The sequence below is a fragment of the Scyliorhinus canicula genome, chromosome 2 (genome assembly GCF_902713615.1).
Source record: "Scyliorhinus canicula chromosome 2, sScyCan1.1, whole genome shotgun sequence".
Lineage (NCBI taxonomy): Eukaryota > Metazoa > Chordata > Chondrichthyes > Carcharhiniformes > Scyliorhinidae > Scyliorhinus > Scyliorhinus canicula.
This window is the reverse complement of record NC_052147.1, coordinates 52,173,665-52,191,473: the sequence shown is the minus strand read 5'-3', so window position 1 is coordinate 52,191,473 and position 17,809 is coordinate 52,173,665. Positions and strand designations below refer to the sequence as shown.

Here is a 17,809-nt window from a genome sequence, read left to right as displayed (position 1 = left end):
CTGGACCCTGCGCGCCGGCAGCAGTGGGAACTCCACCACCTGACGCCTAACGAACACCCTTACCTGCATGTATCTGAAGAAGGCATTTCCAGGGGGGAGCCCGAATTTCTCCTTCAGCTCCCCAAGGCTCGCAAACTTCCCGTCGATGAACAGGTCCCCAATCCTCCTAATACCCGCCCTGTACCAGCTCCGGAACTCCCCATCCATTTTCCCCGGGACAAACCGATGGTTCTCCCGTATCGGAGATCACACTGAAGTCCCCACATCCCCCCTGTGGCGTCTCCATTGCCCCCAGATTTTGAGGGTTGCCGCCACGACCAGGCACATAGTGTACCTCGTCGGAGGGAGTGGCAGGGATGCCGTCACCAACGCCCCCAGGCTCGTGCCCACACAGGATGCCATCTCCAACCTCTTCCATGCCACCCCCTCCCCCTTCATTAGCCACTTGCGTACCATTGCCACGTTGGCAGCCCAATAGTACCCGTAGAGGTTAGGCAACGCCAGCACCCCCCCCTGTCCCTGCACCGCTCCAGAAACACCCTTCTCACCCCCGGGGTCTTCTGCGCCCACACGAACCCCATAACGCTCCCGCTGACCCGCTTAAAGAAGGCCTTAGGGATCAGGATGGGGAGGCACTGTAACAAAAACAAAGACCTCGGGAGCACCGTCATTTTAACTGACTGCACCCTACCCGCCAGGGAGAGCGGCAGCATATCCCATCTTTTGAACTCCTCCTCCATTAGCTCCACCTCCAGCCTTGCTAAGTTGAGCTTATGCAGGGCCCCCCAGCTCCTAGCCACCTGGACCCCCAGGTATCTAAAATTATTTTCTGCCATTTTTAGCGGTAGCTCACCAATCCCCCTCTCCTGGTCTCCCAGGTGCACCATGAACAGCTCGCTCTTCCCCATGTTGAGCTTATACCCAGAGAAATCCCCAAACTCCCTCAGGATCCTCATCACATCCGCCATTCCCCCCCACTGGGTCCGCCACATACAATAGCAGATTGGCTGCGTATAACGATACCCGGTGTCCCCCCCCCCCCCACCGCACCAGCTCCTCCAGTTCCTAGACTCCCTCAAAGCCATGGCCAGGGTCTCAATCGCCAGCTTAAAGAGGGGGGGGGGGGGGGGGATAGAGGACACCCCTGCCTCGTTCCTCGGTATAGTCGGAAATATTCCGACCTCCTCCTGTTCGTTGCTACCGGGGCCTCATACAGCAGCCTCACCCAGCTGACCCTCCCCGAACCCAAACCTCCTCAACACCTCCCACAGGTACCCCCACTCCACCCTATCAAAGGCCTTCTCTGCGTCCATAGCCATCACTATCTCCGCCTCCCCCTCCATTGCCGGCATCATAATTACATTCAGGAGCCTACGTACGTTGTTATTCAACTGCCTCCCTTTCACAAAACCCGTCTGATCCTCGTGTATGATCCCCGGGACACAGTCCTCGATCCTCGTGGCCATATCTTTGCTAGCAGTTCCGCATCCACATTAAGAAGTGAAATCGGTGTATATGACCCACACTGTAAGGGGTCCTTGTCCCGCTTTAGAATTAGAGGAATCAGCGCCCTAGACATAGTCGGGGGCGGGATCCCCCCTCCCTTGCCTCGTTGAAAGTCCTTACCAGCAGCGGGCCCAACAGGTCCACGTACTTCCTATAGAATTCCACCGGGAACCCATCTGGCCCTGGTGCCTTCCCCGCCTGCATACTCCCTCGTCCCTTGGCCAGTTCCTCTAACCCAACCGGCACCCCCAGCCCCGTCACCTGCTCCTCCTCTACCCTCGGGAACCTCAGCCGGTCCAGAAAGCGACCCATCTCCCCCTCCGATAGGGGCTCAGACCGATACAGTCCCTCATAGAAGTCGCTGAAGACCCCATTAATACCCATTGCACTTCGCACCGTGCTCCCCCCTCCCTCCCTCACTCCCCCTCCCGCGCTGCCTTCCGCTTCCGAAGCTGGTGTGCCAGCATCCGGCTAGCCTTCTCTCCGTACTCGTACACCGCCCCTTGCGCCTTCCTCCACTGCACCTCCGCCTTCCTGGTGGTTAACAGGTCAAACTCGGCCTGGAGGCTGCGCCGCTCCTTAAGTAATCCCTCCTCAGGGTCCTCTTGAGTACCTCTACACCCTTACCATCTCCCCCACTAGCCTCTCCCTCTCTCTCCTCTCCTTCCCCTCTTTGTGGGCCCTGATGGAGATCAGCTCTCCCCTAACCACCGCCTTCAGCGCCTCCCAGACCACCCCTACCTGCACTTCCCTGTTATCATTGGCCTCCAGGTACCTCTCTATACACCCCCGGACCCACCCGCTCACCTCCTCGTCCGCCAACAGCCCCACCTCCAAGCGCCACAGTGGGCGCTGGTCCCTCTCCTCCCCCAGCTCGAGGTCCACCCAATGCGGGGCATGGTCAGAGATGACTATTGCCAAGTACTCCGTGTCATCCACCCTCGGAATCAGTGCGCTGCTCATTACAAAAAAGTCAATCCGAGAGTAGGCCTCATGAACATGGGAGAAGAATGAGAATTCCCTGGCCCCCGGCCTCGCAAACCTCCATGGGTCCACTCCTCCCATCTGGTCCATAAACCCCCTCAGCATCTTGGCCGTCGCAGGCCTCCTGCCCGTCCTAGACCTAGAGCGATCCAATGCCGGATCCAGCACCGTGTTGAAGTCCCCCCCCCCCATTATTAAGCTCCCTGCTTCCAGGTCCAGGATCTGGCCCAACATGCGCCGCGTGAAACCCACATCGTCCCAATTTGGGGCGTTTACATTTACCAAGACCACACGCACGCCCTGCTGCTTACCACTCACCATCACATACCTACCTCCATTGTCTGCCACGATGCTCAATGCCTCAAACGACACTCTCTTCCCCACCAAAATCGGCACCCCCCGATTTTTTGCATCCAGCCCCGAATGGAAGACCTGCCCTACCCACCCCTTTCTCAGCCTTACCTGATCTGCAACCCACAGATGCCTTCAGCGAGATGACCACATCTGCCTTCAGTCCCTTCAGGTGCGCGAACACACGGGCCCATTTAACCGGCCCGTTCAGGCCTCTTACGTTCCAGGTTATCAGCCAGATCAGGGGGCTGCACCCCCCCCTCCCTCCAGCTAGGTCTCCCTCTAGCTGCATTGCTCCCCCCATTGCACTCCCGTGAGTCAGCCGACTCCTGCTGACCCCGGCCACTCCCGCCGCTCCATCGATCCCCCCCAATGTGGGAAACTCCCCTCCCCCTTCCTGTCCATCAACGGGCTCTCCCCACCCCCCGTGACCCCACCCCCTTCCACTCTTAGCTCGCAAAAGCCCGCGCTTTCCACCCCATCCCCTCTGGCATAGCTCCCTTTCCAGGCCTAGTCCCAATTTCCCCGGCTTGGGCCTCCGCCCCCCCCCCCCCCTTTCGGGACCCCATCCCGATTTCCAGCCACTGACACCCAAAGGCTTTTACCTGCCCCCCACCTACGAACCCACCCGACAGACAGAGAAGAAACATTGCCCAACCTAACCACAAAATCCCCCCAAAACACAACACAACAGTCCAACCATCCCCCCTCAGCGTCCCCTCGTCCCCGGCCCTCAATCCAAGTCCAGCTCTTCGGCCTGAATAAAGGTCCACGCCTCCTCCGGCATCTCAAAATAATGGTGACAGTCCCTGTAGGTGACCCACAGTCACGCCGGTTGCAACATGCCGAACTTCACCCCTCTCCGGTGCATCACTGCCTTAGCCCGGTTGTACCTGGCCCTCTTCTTAGCCACCTCCGCGCTCCAGTCCTGATAAATCCGGATCTCTGCGTTCTCCCAACTGCTGCGCTGCTCTTTCTTGGCCCACCTTGACACACATTCTCTGTCCGTGAACCGGTGGAACCACACCAGCACCGCCCACGGCGGCTCGCTGGGCTTGGGCCTCCACGCCAGGACTCGATGGGCCCCCTCCAGCTCCAGGGGCCCCGGGAAGGACCCAGCGCCCATCAACGTGTTCAACATGGTGACCACGTAGGCACCCACATCTGATCCTTCCAGCCCCTCCGGGAGACCCAGAATCCGCAGATTCTTTCTTCTCAACCGGTTCTCCATGTCCTCGAACATCGCCTACCATTTCTTATGGAGCGCCTCGTGCATCTCCACCTTCACCGCCAGGCCCAAGATCTTGTCCTCATTCTCTGAGACATTTTGCCGGACCTCGCGAATCGCCGCCCCTTGGGCCGTCTGGGTCTCAAGCAGCTTGTCAATTGACGCCTTCATCGGCTCCAGCAGCTCTGCCTTCAGCTCCGTGAAGCAGCGCTAGAGAAACTCCTGCTGCTTCTGTGACCACTGCGCCCACGCTGCCTGGTGTCCACCCGCCGCCATCTTGGTCTTCCTCCCTCGCACCTTTCTCTGCTCCAATTCCACTTTTTTCACCGCTCCACTCCTGGTCCAATCCATACAGTGCCGGGGGAATATTGCTGTCCCCTTCCCACACTGGGAATCGTCAAAAAAGTACCGTTGGGGGCCCTATAAAGAACCCAAAAGTCCATTTCTAGCGGGATCTGCCGAACGTGCAACTTAGCTCCGCATAGCTGCAACCGCAAGTCCAATCTTTCATAGCTGAATACATGTTCAGCAGTAGGAAGGAACTTCCACCAGCCCTATTTAAAGGTGAGTTCTTATTGACTTCCGCTGATTGTTGCTATGAATGTAAAAATATTTGGTGCTGTCTCGAGTTTTTTTTTATGTTACTAAATTGTACTGGGAGTGGCGTGGCGGGTGCTGAAGGGCTTTTGGCCGAGTTCAAGGTTTCCAGTTGCCTCCAAACATTGATGCGGTGGTAAGCATTATACATGGAATACAGCATGACTGAGAGAATGAGCCTGGGTGACACAGAGGCGGACAAGCTGCTAGAAGAGGGAGGAGGAGGCGTGCTCTCTTTGGGAGGCCATATTCACTCATTGTGTTCAGGGAATAATTCCCATTCCTGAACCTCAGTGCGTAACAGTGTATGATATCTACACAGTATTAAGGATGACTTCATTGAAATCTGTCACCTGCAGTAGCCACAGCTGCAACCTCAGAGCAGAGCAAGGATGGCACTGCCAGTGGCTGTTAAGGTGCCCATGACGTTGAACTTTCATGCCTCTTACAAACTGGAGTTGAAGATATTTGCACTATCTCAGAGTTTGCCATCCGCTGCTATGTTAGGAGGTTGTTGACACTCTCCAGTTAAAGAAACCTGATTATATGTCATTTTTTCTCATCAGAGAGCACTGGCAGGGCGAGCACACAGCTACATGAGGATTTCAGGCTTCCCTGTGAGACGGTGTCATCGTACACTCACATTTTAAGGGTGCTGTTGAGGGAGAGATTTCTAGATTGCCATGACACTCTGCAAGCCCTTTTTCACATCTTTACTGTCACAGGTACTTTGTGAGTCTAAGCTTTCATGGCAGTAAATTGATGTTGAATGACTTCAAAGTGAGCTTCCAGTGTAACAGACATCAGCCATCAAATGATGCATCACGAATGAATCCACAAGTTTGCTAATGGAGTTGGCCGCCACTTTCACACTGAAACCATTGGTCTCCGAGCTCTGTGTAAATCCCTGTTCAAGGTTGGTGCCAGGCTCTGCCATTCTCCTTGACATTGCACGGTGGCATTCTGGCAGCACTGCCAGGGACCAAGCATTCATTGCGCACATCCAGCAGCCTTCTTCTGTAACCTACCTCATCAAAGTCCTCATATGTATGTTCTCTGCAGCAAACATCATGTGCAACCTCACCCTCTGAAGACCTGGCACCTGCGCTATCCTTATCCACTGCCCTGGCAGCAAGCCACTCCTGCCCAGTAACTCTCAGCTGAATTTAATGTCCCCCCCACCAACAGGTTTGAAGGAATGCTAAATCCAGCGGACAGTCGGACCACCGCCCACACAACCACCCCTGCCCCATAATTACACCAGCATTAGCCATGGTGTTGGGCAACCTGCCCGACGATGGGAGACGTCCATGACAAGCGATGAACCCATCAGGTTTCCCTACCTAGGCTGGTGGTGGGCAAAGGGGGCAAACCTTTCCTTAACTGGTTTCCTGGGCCCATTGGATATAAGACCCCACCTTTCTCCACTGCAGGTTACCTTCCCCTTGGCCTCTCAAACTCCAGCACCCACCACACTCACCAACCCTGCCCCTCATAAATTACCACACACCTGCAAAGTTCGGATCCAGTGCAACTCACTGCCTCAGTGAGTGCCGCAGTGTGGGTGCAGTACCGGCAGTGGCCACTGCTCCTGCTGGCAATACCGATACAGCGAGAGCTGCCAGACTTTGATTGGCTGGCAGCTCTCTGAGCCAGGATATCTTGTCCCTGAGGGACCTACTAATAATTGCAGGGCAGCTATTCTCCCCATGAGCAGTCTCCTCCCTTGACCTTTTAGCCAGAGGGGTGGGGACTGCACGTCCCATATAATCTAGTGCACAATGTGCATACTCCACCTCTATGCTACCCTTTAATGTGCAGTTCCAGTATCTGAGCCAGTGGCTGTAAGTGAGAATGAGTACAGGTGCTTCTTCATCATCATTGTCTTCCTGCTTTTCCATCCAGCGCCGGCCCTAGGGTTGCTGGCGCCCCGGGCAAGCTGAACTTCGGCGCCCTTGGGGGGGGGGGGGGCCGAGGGGGGGGCAGGGCCGAGGGGGGACCCGAGGGGGGGGCGGACCCGAGGGGGGGGCGGGGGGGTGGACCCGAGGGGAGGGGCGGGGGGGGCAGACCCGAAGGGGGGCGGGGGCGGACAGAGGGGGGGGCGGACCGAGGGGGGGGCGGGGTGGGGGGGACCCGAGGGGGGGCGGGGGGGGGCGGACCCGAGGGGGGGGCGGGGGCGGACCGAGGGGGGGGCGGGGGCGGACCGAGGGGGGGGGCGGGGGGAGCGGACCGAGCGGGGGGGGGCGGACCGAGGGGGGGGGGCGCCCTGGGGGAGGGCGGCCACCGCACATGCGCTGGTTGGCACCTGCCCAACTGCGCATGCGCGGGACCCGAGTCTCTGGCGCCCCCTAGCACATGGCGCCCCGGGCGACTGCCCGAGTTGCCGGTGCCTTGAGCCGGCCCTGTTTCCATCAGTAAGTCTTTCATCATTGCCTGGCCAGGTTGCAGCTCTTGGGAATCTGTAAGGTGAAAGGTACGTGGATCTCATGTGAGGGATCACTGGGTGGGGAATTAAGAGGTATATATTTGTACCCCCTGCAGCTTCTAAATCAGAAGCAATTGTAGGTTAAGGGGATGGGGGTTGGAAGTGGAACACGAGAACCAGGAATTGATGAAGAAGATCGTCAACTTCTATGGTTTTAGCCACGTTACTGACCACGGCCTCAATAACTGCTTGGGCATGCCCTTGAGCTGCATGCCCAAAAATGGAAATGGCTGCTCACCTCCTCAGTTCCCCTCAGCAGTCATTGAGCCAGCTTCACAATTTAAAAAGGAGTACTAAACGACGCCCGCGTGATTTGTCACTGGGGAGCCGGTTAATTCCCAGAGGCCTTTCCATTCAACTGCAATCTCGCGAATGAGATGGAAACTAAAGCAAATGAAGTTTAATGATATGCTCGCTATATTTGGCCGCGATCTGGAACTCGCCATCAGGAGAGGGCCGGTTAGATTGCAAACTGATTGCAACGCTCGACGCAAATCGGAATTTTGGCTTTTCCTGCCATTTAACCAGCGCGCCCAGATGTGCATCAGGCGCAACGTGGTGGTTAAATGCGCTCATCATATCAATATAAAGTAACATACATGAATCTAGCAATGTTTTCTACAGTATCTCTTCTGTGAGGGCCACGAAGAATCCAGCACGAGTTTTCAGGATACAAAGAAATAACATTTATTTACAATAACATATATATTTATGTATATACAACAGCAGCAGCAGCAGCAGCAACGTCCCTTGCTGCTCTCTCCTCTCTCTCTGCTGGTTCCAAACTGGCCAGCTCTATTTATGCAGGGAGTCTGCTAATGATTTCTTCACCCCCCCCCCCCCCCCTCATTGAGGAAGCTCATACTCCCACAGGATTGTGGGATTGTCATTAGTCCCCAGCCAATGGTAAGCAGGCAGGTTATAACAATCTCCTTGTGTTATAATGAAGAGTTACAGGAACAGAACACCATTTTAATTATGAATCTTAATCAAATACCAAGCCTGTTTCATCCAAGTGGAATTTCCATTAATCTTGGTATTTGGTGAATAGGGTGTCCCCAAAGTTTTGCCCATATATGTGAGACAGGAATACCCCAGGCTTGAGAATGAAGCCACATACAGTAAAAACAGAAGAAAATGTGTTGTTTCCCTGTCTCTTACAAGATGTTAGCCTGCTGGCCTGTCAGGCAGTCAGAACACTAAATAGTTGGAGTGCAAATAATGAAGATTCTACTCTATTCTGTACATGAGCACACGTTGAAGTTATTTATTATTTAAAGTGTTAACCTCTATCAGATTCTTACAATAACACTATATGGTACAGGCCTTACATTCTTACCTACCCACTCGCGTTTGCATTTCCCTTGACTTTTAGCACGTGGTATGCGTGAGATTTGATGCACTACGCTTCTTAGGGACTTCATCTGTATAACAAAAAGAGGTTCAGATCTTTCAACAGTGCAACATGTTATTACATTTATAGTTTTCCAGGATAATCAAGGACACAAACGGACTGAACCTCTGTTGCCAAAAGTTATTTTAAAAATCCATTACTCAAGTTATTCTCATCAGTATTTTGTTGGAAATGTTGCAAATCGTTTCGACCTCCATGACACAGAAGGGCTATACTCTTCTCTAACACCAGGTGGCAGGTTGTAGCCACAAAATACATGGAAGAAAATTCCCCGGCAGGTAGATATAGGCCAGGGGTGGGCAAACTTTTCCGTGCAAGGGCCACATTCAGAAATTCACAATTCACAAAGGGCCGCATAGTATATTAAGTAAAATAATTACTTCACCCGGTTATGATTCTGGGCGCCTCATATAGAACATAGAACAGTACAGCACAGAACAGGCCCTTCGGCCCTCGATGTTGTGCCGAGCAATGATCACCCTACTCAAGTCAACGTATCCACCCTATACCAGTAAGTAACCCAACAGCCCCCCCCCCCATTAACCTTAAAAGAAATTTAAAAAAAAAAAAAAAAAAAAATTTTTTTTATTTTTTTTTTATTTTTTTAAATAACTTGGTGGGCCGCAGAAATACCTTTGGCGGGCCGCATGCGGCCCGCGGGCCATAGTTTGCCCACCCCTGATATAGGCTGAGGTTTGCACATCGTTAAATGGCATTAATATAAAATGACTGGGGGCCAGTTTTGCTCAGTTGGTTGGACAGCTAGTTGTGATACAGAGCAAGGCAAACAAAAGCAGCCTCATGGACTATGGTGACTTCATTTTACTATTTCAAATTAATAGGTTAATCAACTGTCACAAGCAAGACCTGGTTCAAACAATGTCAGATTACAGTCGCTTAATTTAAACTATTATATGACATGTACTTTTAAATATATTTTTATTGTAAACTCAATTTTTGAGCCATTGAAACACTTCGCCCAATGTGTCTGCACCCAGCCCGCTACAAGAGTAATTCACCTCGCGCCACTCTCCAACCTTTTCCCTGTAGCCCTGAAAACCTTTGCTCTTTGGATAATGAACTAATTCTGTGTTGAAAGCCTTTACAAAGCCTTTTTTTAAGAAACTATATCAAGGATAGTCTGTAAAGGAGCAATAAGAGGGAGACAGCAAGACTTATGCAGTGAGGCAGATGGTATTAAATTTCAAGCAAGGAAATCAAATGACAATTTAATAAGCATGGCAGAGAGCAGACAGCCTACAGATTTATTTTTCTTTTTAAAAATAAATTTAGGGTACCCAATTATTCTTTTTCCAATTAAGGGTTAATTTAGTGTGGCCAATACACCTAACCTGCACATCTTTGGGTTGTGGGGGTAAAACCCACGCGGACACGGGGAGAATGTGCAAACTCCGCACGGACAGTGGCCCAGGGCCGGGAACCCGGGTCCTCAGTGCCGTAGTCCCAGTGCTAACCACTGCGCCACGTGCTGCCCTCGACAGCCTACAGATTTAAGCAGTGGGGCGGTCAGAAAAGGCCACAACGATCGGTAAGTTGTTGATCATTAAGCGGCAGTCCGGATGAGGCTACTAAGCTGAGTGGAAGAGTCAAGAGAAGCTGCCAACAAATGCCAGCCGGGTCCCTGGTACACCCAACACAGAAAGACCACCGAGGAAGAGAAATGGTCTGGCCAGGAAGGGTCGGAAGGGTAAACCGGACCCGGCTGAAAGACCCCTGGAGCATTGTGGCACAGCTCAGTGTGAAGAAGGAAAGAGTTTTAAGGTGGTAGAGCAGAAAAAGCAGCCAATGATGACAGAGAAGCAGAACTGTGGATTGTCAGAAAAGAGTTAAATGGGAATATGTAGAGAGAGAGAGAGGATTTTTATTTACAAAACCGTCCTTGATGACTAAGAAAACAGCAGCTGGATATGGGCACCAAGCTGCAAACATGAACACAGACATCATTAGGATTTGTGCTTTTTAGGGACCCACGCGCAATAGAAACTGCGTCAAGATTTTGAAATTAATTCCACGAAGGTTGCTTGCAGGCTGAGACCTTGTCCACCCGCTCTGCATTTGAAGCATGTCTCAAAGGTGAAGATGCTTGTGCACCAAACCATCAGACCAATCAATTATTAGCCAATAAATCCTTCAAACGCATTGTTGAGGCTGTGAGATGAACTGAGCTCCATCCTACTGTGAATGGGATTGATTTTTGGTATTATGCTTCACGTTGCCAACCTCGTAAAAATACAATACAATGGCAAAATAAAATTAACGATATGCCTAAAATAAGGAAGGAAACGGGCATGAATATTTTCTAAGGAGACCCATGGGCAAAGGCATGGGAGTGGAACTGGTACATTTGCTCTTGCATGACACAACGGACCAAATAACCTCTTTCTGTGGTGTGACCATTCCATAATCCTACGTCTGATCCAGGCAGATTCCCGGAGAGTTGTTGCATTTTTGGATAAGACAATTGCATCAGACGTTCCCTCATGGTTAATGCAAGATTCATACTGGAAACCCAAGATAGTTCTTGGAGATGAGCCGACTGGAGAAAGGCAGGCATGATGTACCATGGAAGTCAGGAAAGACCACAAGAAAGGCCATGGGATCACGAGAATGGCTGAACGACTGCTTTCCGATTGCTAATGACCAAATTGCATGAATTGAATTATCATTTTTCTTACTGGTGGGAAGAACTGTGTTGACTTTTTTTTGCGTTGTTATTTATATTTAGAGATACTGAGATGTGACTTTCCCCCACATCTCCAGCTCTCACAATACACCGCGGTATTGCAGCAGCGAGAGGAGTTCTGTTTCCCCTTCAGTACACCCATTAGAATCTTTGTAAAAGGTTCTAATGGATAACATTTTACCTTATTTTTAATCTTCTTTCAGGCCAAATTAACTAATTTGAAAGTCAAATATTAATAATTTGCAATCAATTATTGGTTACCACTTGTAATCTTTACTTTCTGTGTTAACTGGGAATTAATTTGATTTAAACTTAACCTGAACTACATGGTCTGGCAGCATAGAATATTTTTTTTTTTGGAAATGTTTTTTATTGAGTTTTCATATTTTATATCCAACAAATTACAAATTATTAGAAAAAAAAACACGCAAAAATTGACATGTATATTTACAGGTAAGCATCTTCATAATAACAACTGTGGCCGCCCCCTTTAACCGGCATACATATTTTACATTCCCCAATATGGCCGAGGCACATGTTTATAGGCATTTATTTACAATTTGGTTTTGCCATCAGACTGTCGCTTGCGGCTTTGTCCTTCCTTTTTTTTTGGAATAATTTTTATTCAAGTTTTCAACAACAAATTTTATCACAACAGAGAAAAACAGTAACCCCGCCCCTCTAATACAAAAACAATAAATTAACAAGAAAAATAAATAAGCGTAAAACCATGCGACCAAACCCCCATAACGAACCCGTAGCCCTCCCCCCCCCCCCGGCTACCTTCCCCCGATTCCCGTCCATTTTCCCCTGATTCTTGGCCACCCGACTATTCTTCCTCTTGTTCGTTGGCCACAAACAGGTCCCGGAACAATTGCATGAATGGCTCCCACGTTCTGTGGAAGCCGTCGTCTGACCCTCGGATGGCGAATTTGATTTTCTCCATTTGGAGAGATTCCGAGATGTCGGACAGCCAGTCTGCATCTCTGGGCGGTGCTGCTGACCGCCAGCCAAACAGGATTCTACGGCGGGCGATCAGGGTGGCAAAGGCAAGGGCGTCCGCCCTCCTCCCCAGGAATAGATCTGGCTGGTCTGAAACCCCGAAGACCGCCACTATCGGGCATGGCTCCACCCTCACCCCCACCACTTTGGACATAGCCTCGAAGAAGGCTGTCCAGTACTCCACAAGTCTGGGGCAAGACCAGAACATAGCATAGAATATTTTTAGCCTGGCAGTGGATCGACGAGTTTGGTGGACAGCCCACATAATCTCTGATGTTAAATATCAAGGGTGCAATTTCCCCAAAATTGCAGATCATGTAAGAAAATGTGTGTGAAACTCGGTAGCTTCACAGATACCTTTTCTCACCATTTAACAGCATCCTGTGCAATTTCAGAGCCCTGGTGAGGATCACACAGCCAGCTGGTGGGTGGGGCCTACACATGCCGGCAAAGCCTGGATTCTGAGATCGGGGCCCCATTTTTAAAGGGTGCTCCAACAAATAAGGCCCCCTCCCCCATTGTGATCGGGAGCCCACCCCTATGGAGATGAGGAACTGCCCCACAGAGATAGGGAACACCAACAAAGATCAGGAAATCACCCCCTGGCATGGAGGTAGGGAACCCCCATGGAGATCGGGACCCCCCCCCAGCATTGGGGCACCACCCCCGACACACGTCATCTTCGGGGCACCAACTCCATCACAACATCAAGTCGGGGCAACCTCTCCCCCCAACACAACGCCAACATCAGGACACACCCCTGCCTCGCAAGGGGCATTGCCCAACCTTGGCCCTGAAACTCCTGGACTTACAGGCACCGCTGTGCCGCAGAGCGATCGTTACAACTGGTTTGTGCTTTTGAAAACAAGTAATGAATTGCACTGGCATGACATCACGTCGCCAGGGTACAGGATACATCGTGGGCGGACGTGACAGCGTCGGGACCATTATATTAAAATATAATTAATTCTATTGGAGGGTGTGAACCTGATTATGTCACCAGTGGGGAAGGGAAATATCTTAAACTGAAATCTCGCTGGCACAAATCCCATTTTTGGCCACTTGCGAGATTTAATGGTCATCATGGGACTTGCAAACGGGCTGCTAGATTGCACCCCAAGTTTAAAGCATGATTGTTATCCCTGAGCCGCATTGTTCCTATTCATACCACATAGACGGCTATATTCGGCTACGAGCATTGAGTAACTGGGTGTGGAGATTGTCCCTTTAAGGGCAACTGAGCAGAGTGTGATCACATGGCCAATGGACCAATCGGGACTCAAAGTGTGGACTCACCCCAGTGTGCGGAGGTCTCCTGGGTAGAGACATTTTGGGGAGCTAGCAACAGTGACGAGCCTGCTGTTTTCTTATTAATAAATACCTGTTGTGTTTCTAATGAAGTCTGTGATGTTAGATGTTTAGCTGCTGTTGTATAACAAGTCAAAGGTTCTGCTCCTTTTACAAACACCTTTATTTCACTTTAACAGACTGCACAAAACTCTATCTTCACATCACCTGACACAAAAGCCACCTGAACCCCTTGACATATCAGTGTCAATTATTGGATACTTAACATAAATGAGATAACTAATTGGAATGTCTCTTAACCCATTACTTTACAGTCTCCCCTTCCTTGGAGAAAAATAATTATTAGGTGAAAACAAAATGACAAGAAACTCAAAAACACACACACGCAATTTGCTCTTATAAGGGCGGAATTCTCCACAAGGTCCGACGTCGTCGTGAAACCCGGAGAGGTTCAGTATGGCATCGGAAGCCTCTCCCGGCCCCCTATTCTCCCCTCCCCGGGGGGATAGGAGGGCCGTACCGGGAAACCCGGCCGCCGGCCTTGTCCCTGGCTTCAAGGCCCGGCGCGCCAAGAATGACGCGGCGGCGGTGCCTAATGACGTCAGCCACGCATGCGCGGGTTGGACAGCTCAAACCCGCGCATGCGCGGTTGCCGTCTTTCCCCTCAGCCGCCCCGCAAGACGTGGAGGCTTGATCTTGCAGGGCGGCGGAGGGGAAAGAGTCCGTCCCCTTGAGATGCCGGCCCGACGATCGGTGGGTACCGATTGCGGGCCCGTCCCCTCCCGAGCACGGTCGTGGTGCTCGATCCGCCCCACAGGCCCCACACTTACCTGGCGCGCCATGTTCACGACGGCAGCGACCAGGTGTGGTTGCCATTGTCGTGAACAGGTCGGGAAAGGCAGGCCGCTCGGCCCATCCGGGCCGGAGAATCGCACGGCGGCCCGCGTTTCTCCGAGCGGTGTGTTGCAAAACCGAACACGCCATTTTGGGGGGGGGTGGGAGAATAGCGGGAGGTGCGGGAGCGGACCTCCCGCTATTCTCCCACCCATCGTGGTTGCGGAGAATCGGGCCCTATGTCTTCCACTTTGGGATCATTCATTTTTGTATTCAACTCTAAGATATCAAAACTCACGTCCGGTCTAGTCTGTCCACCTAACCAATTCACTTTAACTTTGCAGTTGCTCTTTTTCCATCTTTGAAACCATTGCATCTTTTTGTGAAACCCGGCCACGACTAATTGCTATTGATGCTTTCCAAAGAGGATTGTTGACGTAATGTTGCCCCTGACTTAGTATGTCCGATTTCCAGTCCTATATATTTTAATGCATCGGAAGCCTGACTTCCAACCCTGAATTCTTTCCTCAGATCAGAGATTACAATAGCTTTGAAATCACTTGTCCCACCCCACAGAAATTCATCGATATGCATCATAAAGATGCCAGAAATGTTTCCTTTATAGTGCTGGTAAAACATTGCCGGATCTGCTTTCAACTGGCAACAGCCTAACTTAACAAAACTGATCTTACCGAAAATTACCAGACTCTAGATGCATCATTTAATCCATTTACACATTTGTTCAACTTCCAGAGTACTCCTTCTCTGTTAGCTGCCTCTTTAGGAGGATGCAGAAAAATGTCCCTCTGGAGCTGATGCCCCTGCAAAAAGGCAGCTTTTATGCCAATAAATTTGCATTCCCATGCCTTTGTGGCTAATAGAGCCAAGAAGATCTTTAAAATGACCTTTCCTGCCGTAGGTGAATCTACCCTTAAATTCTAAGTTTTCTTCAAATCCCCTTGCCACTAGCCTGGCCTTTGCTTCATGAGTTCCACCCGGAAGAACCTTTTCTGTGCAAATCCATCGATGGGATAGAACTTTTTGTTCCTATTTGTTCATATTTCTTCCATGGAGAAATCCTCTATTTTCCAGAACCTATCAAAATTCGACCATGCTTCATATGCACTTAAAAATCATCCTTTTTAAAAAATCTTATCCATAAAACGTAATAGAGTCTCCAGACCTTCTTCTGAGTCTTCCAATTCCAGCTCAGAAAACACTTTGCTTCAGATTTTACTATCATAAGGTAGAGAAAGAGCCAATGCATACCTTGGTTTCTCTTTCCCAAGGCAGTTACGTTAGTCTGCATAACTACTGCACTTCTCCATTGGTCGCTCCCTTTCAGAAATTAAGGGGGGGGGGTAGTCATATCCAGCCATTTTTATCCTATGTTCAGCCATATATCTTCTTTATTTTTTCTTCTCACTCACTCCTTGGTCTGGTCTGGAAAAGTTGTATCTTTTAACCCTTGACATTTGCACAGCAACCATGCTCTATCTCTATCTTCACATCACCTGACACAAAGGCCATCTGAAGTCCCTTTACATATCAGTGTCAATTATTGGATACATAACATAAATGAGACAACTAATTGAAATGTCTCTTAATCTATTACTTAACATGTGAAAGTGCATCTTTTACTCTGGGGCGCTGACAAGAAACCTCAGATATTTAAATAAATGCAGAAATCTACACAATTTGGTGATCTTCCTGTGTCTGGAGGGGTAAGTACCGGTGAAAATTAAATCATGCTTTCTGCCTTCAATGTAACTTTTTTCTTTGCCAGTTGTCTCCCCGTGTCCCACTCCTTTCACAGATATGCTTCAAATCTTCCCTATCATTCTTTAGCACTTCACCAAAACTAGCCATTATTCTATTATTTTTGGCGGGAGACACAATTGTGTGAAGCCATCATAATCTTTACAGAACTCCTCCAGTACAGAAGGAGGCCATTAGGCCCATCAGGTCTGCACTAACCCTCCAAAAGAATGCCCCAGTAAGCCCACTCCCTATCCCAGTAACCTTAGACACTAAGAGGCAATTTAGCTCGGCCAATCCACTTCAAATGTGCGTCTTTGGATTGTGGGAGGAAACCGAAGCACCCGGAGGAAACCCATGCAGACACGATGAGAAAACACAAACTCCACACAGACAGTGACCCAAGGTTTGAATTGAAACCGGGTCCCCAGGCACTGTGAGGCAGCAGTGCCAACCACGGTGCTACCATGCCGCCCTCTTTAAGCAAATGATTGGAAAGGGTATGGAATCCAATAATGGGAGATGCAACCATTGGCACATTTCACTCCGAGTAGGCTGGGCAAGAGATACCTGATAAATAACGAAGAAAGTATTGTTTACTGCGCTGTTGCACAATCGCAGTGACCTTAGCTACTATAAAGGTTGAGGTCAATTATCATTTTTGAGAAAAAGCCAACAAGAGCTGAATATTACTTCCAATATGAGTATGTGATACAATATTGTAAGTTTGTGAAATTGATTATTGTATTGTAGTACATCAGAACATCCAGTACCAATATGTTATGTTCTACTTGATACATAATGCGCATCAAAATAATTTTGTGCTGTAGGTCAAATTTTCTGTTTTTTTTTTAAATTGGAAACACAGAACCAAACAAATGTTTATTTAGCTCCCTTTTAGCATGAGTCCCTTGCTTCAATCTGCATCGCAAACGTACAAAATTAAACAGGTTTTGAAATCACTGACATACAATGTGCCAAAAACAACAACGTCATCAACACCACAACAGGCCAACCTCCTCCTCTTGTTGTCTCTTTCTATCTCTCTCCCTTCCTCCATGCCTCCGATCACCCAGGCTTTCGGCTCTCTTCCAGATCTTAGTCCCTTTCTCTCGCTCACTCCTCTCTGCTTTACATCCATCTTCTAAACTGTTCTCGGGCTGTCACTCCTCCCAGCAAACCCTACCCCCCCCCCCCCCCCCCCCCCCCCCAGGAGACGTATTGTATTTCAAACAAAAAACTTGATTTTTAAAAACTTTAAAAATAAGAATATCTGCCTACCTTGCCACATGCACTTTCAAAGCACAACTCCGGAGTGGAAATGGGAAGTCTCAGATCCTTTGTAGCAAATGTGAGAACTCCTTTGAATTATGAACCTTTGGAACAAAATGTGTAGATGGGAATGGAAGAGACATGCAAACCGCAAAACTTGTACTGCTCATAGAGGACAGAGATTTAGCAATCTAGTGGTTGTGGAACAACGCCTCAGAATGAGTCAGTCCCTTCAGGACAGCAACTTAACAAATAAAGCTCAAAAAGGTTACATAGTGAATAGGCAATGCCTAAGTCTGAATTACATGCTCAAAGGATTCTAACAATAAACTACAGTATCTATAAATCAGGAGGATATGACCTCAC

General features: G+C 49.9%; 1 protein-coding gene across 1 annotated transcript in view; it reads right to left on the bottom strand.

The window, feature by feature from the left end:
• Nucleotides 1-17,283, bottom strand: part of LOC119953670 (5'-3' exonuclease PLD3-like) — a 54,842-nt gene extending 37,559 nt beyond the window's left edge. Inside the window, exons 1-2 of the mRNA XM_038778182.1 lie at nt 17,188-17,283; nt 8,483-8,575 (exon numbers count right to left, since the gene is read on the bottom strand). Of these exons, the coding sequence (XP_038634110.1) occupies nt 8,483-8,575 (93 nt within the window). The 5' untranslated portion in view covers nt 17,188-17,283. The remainder of the gene's footprint in view (nt 1-8,482; nt 8,576-17,187) is intronic.
• Nucleotides 17,284-17,809: the final 526 nt, after the last annotated feature.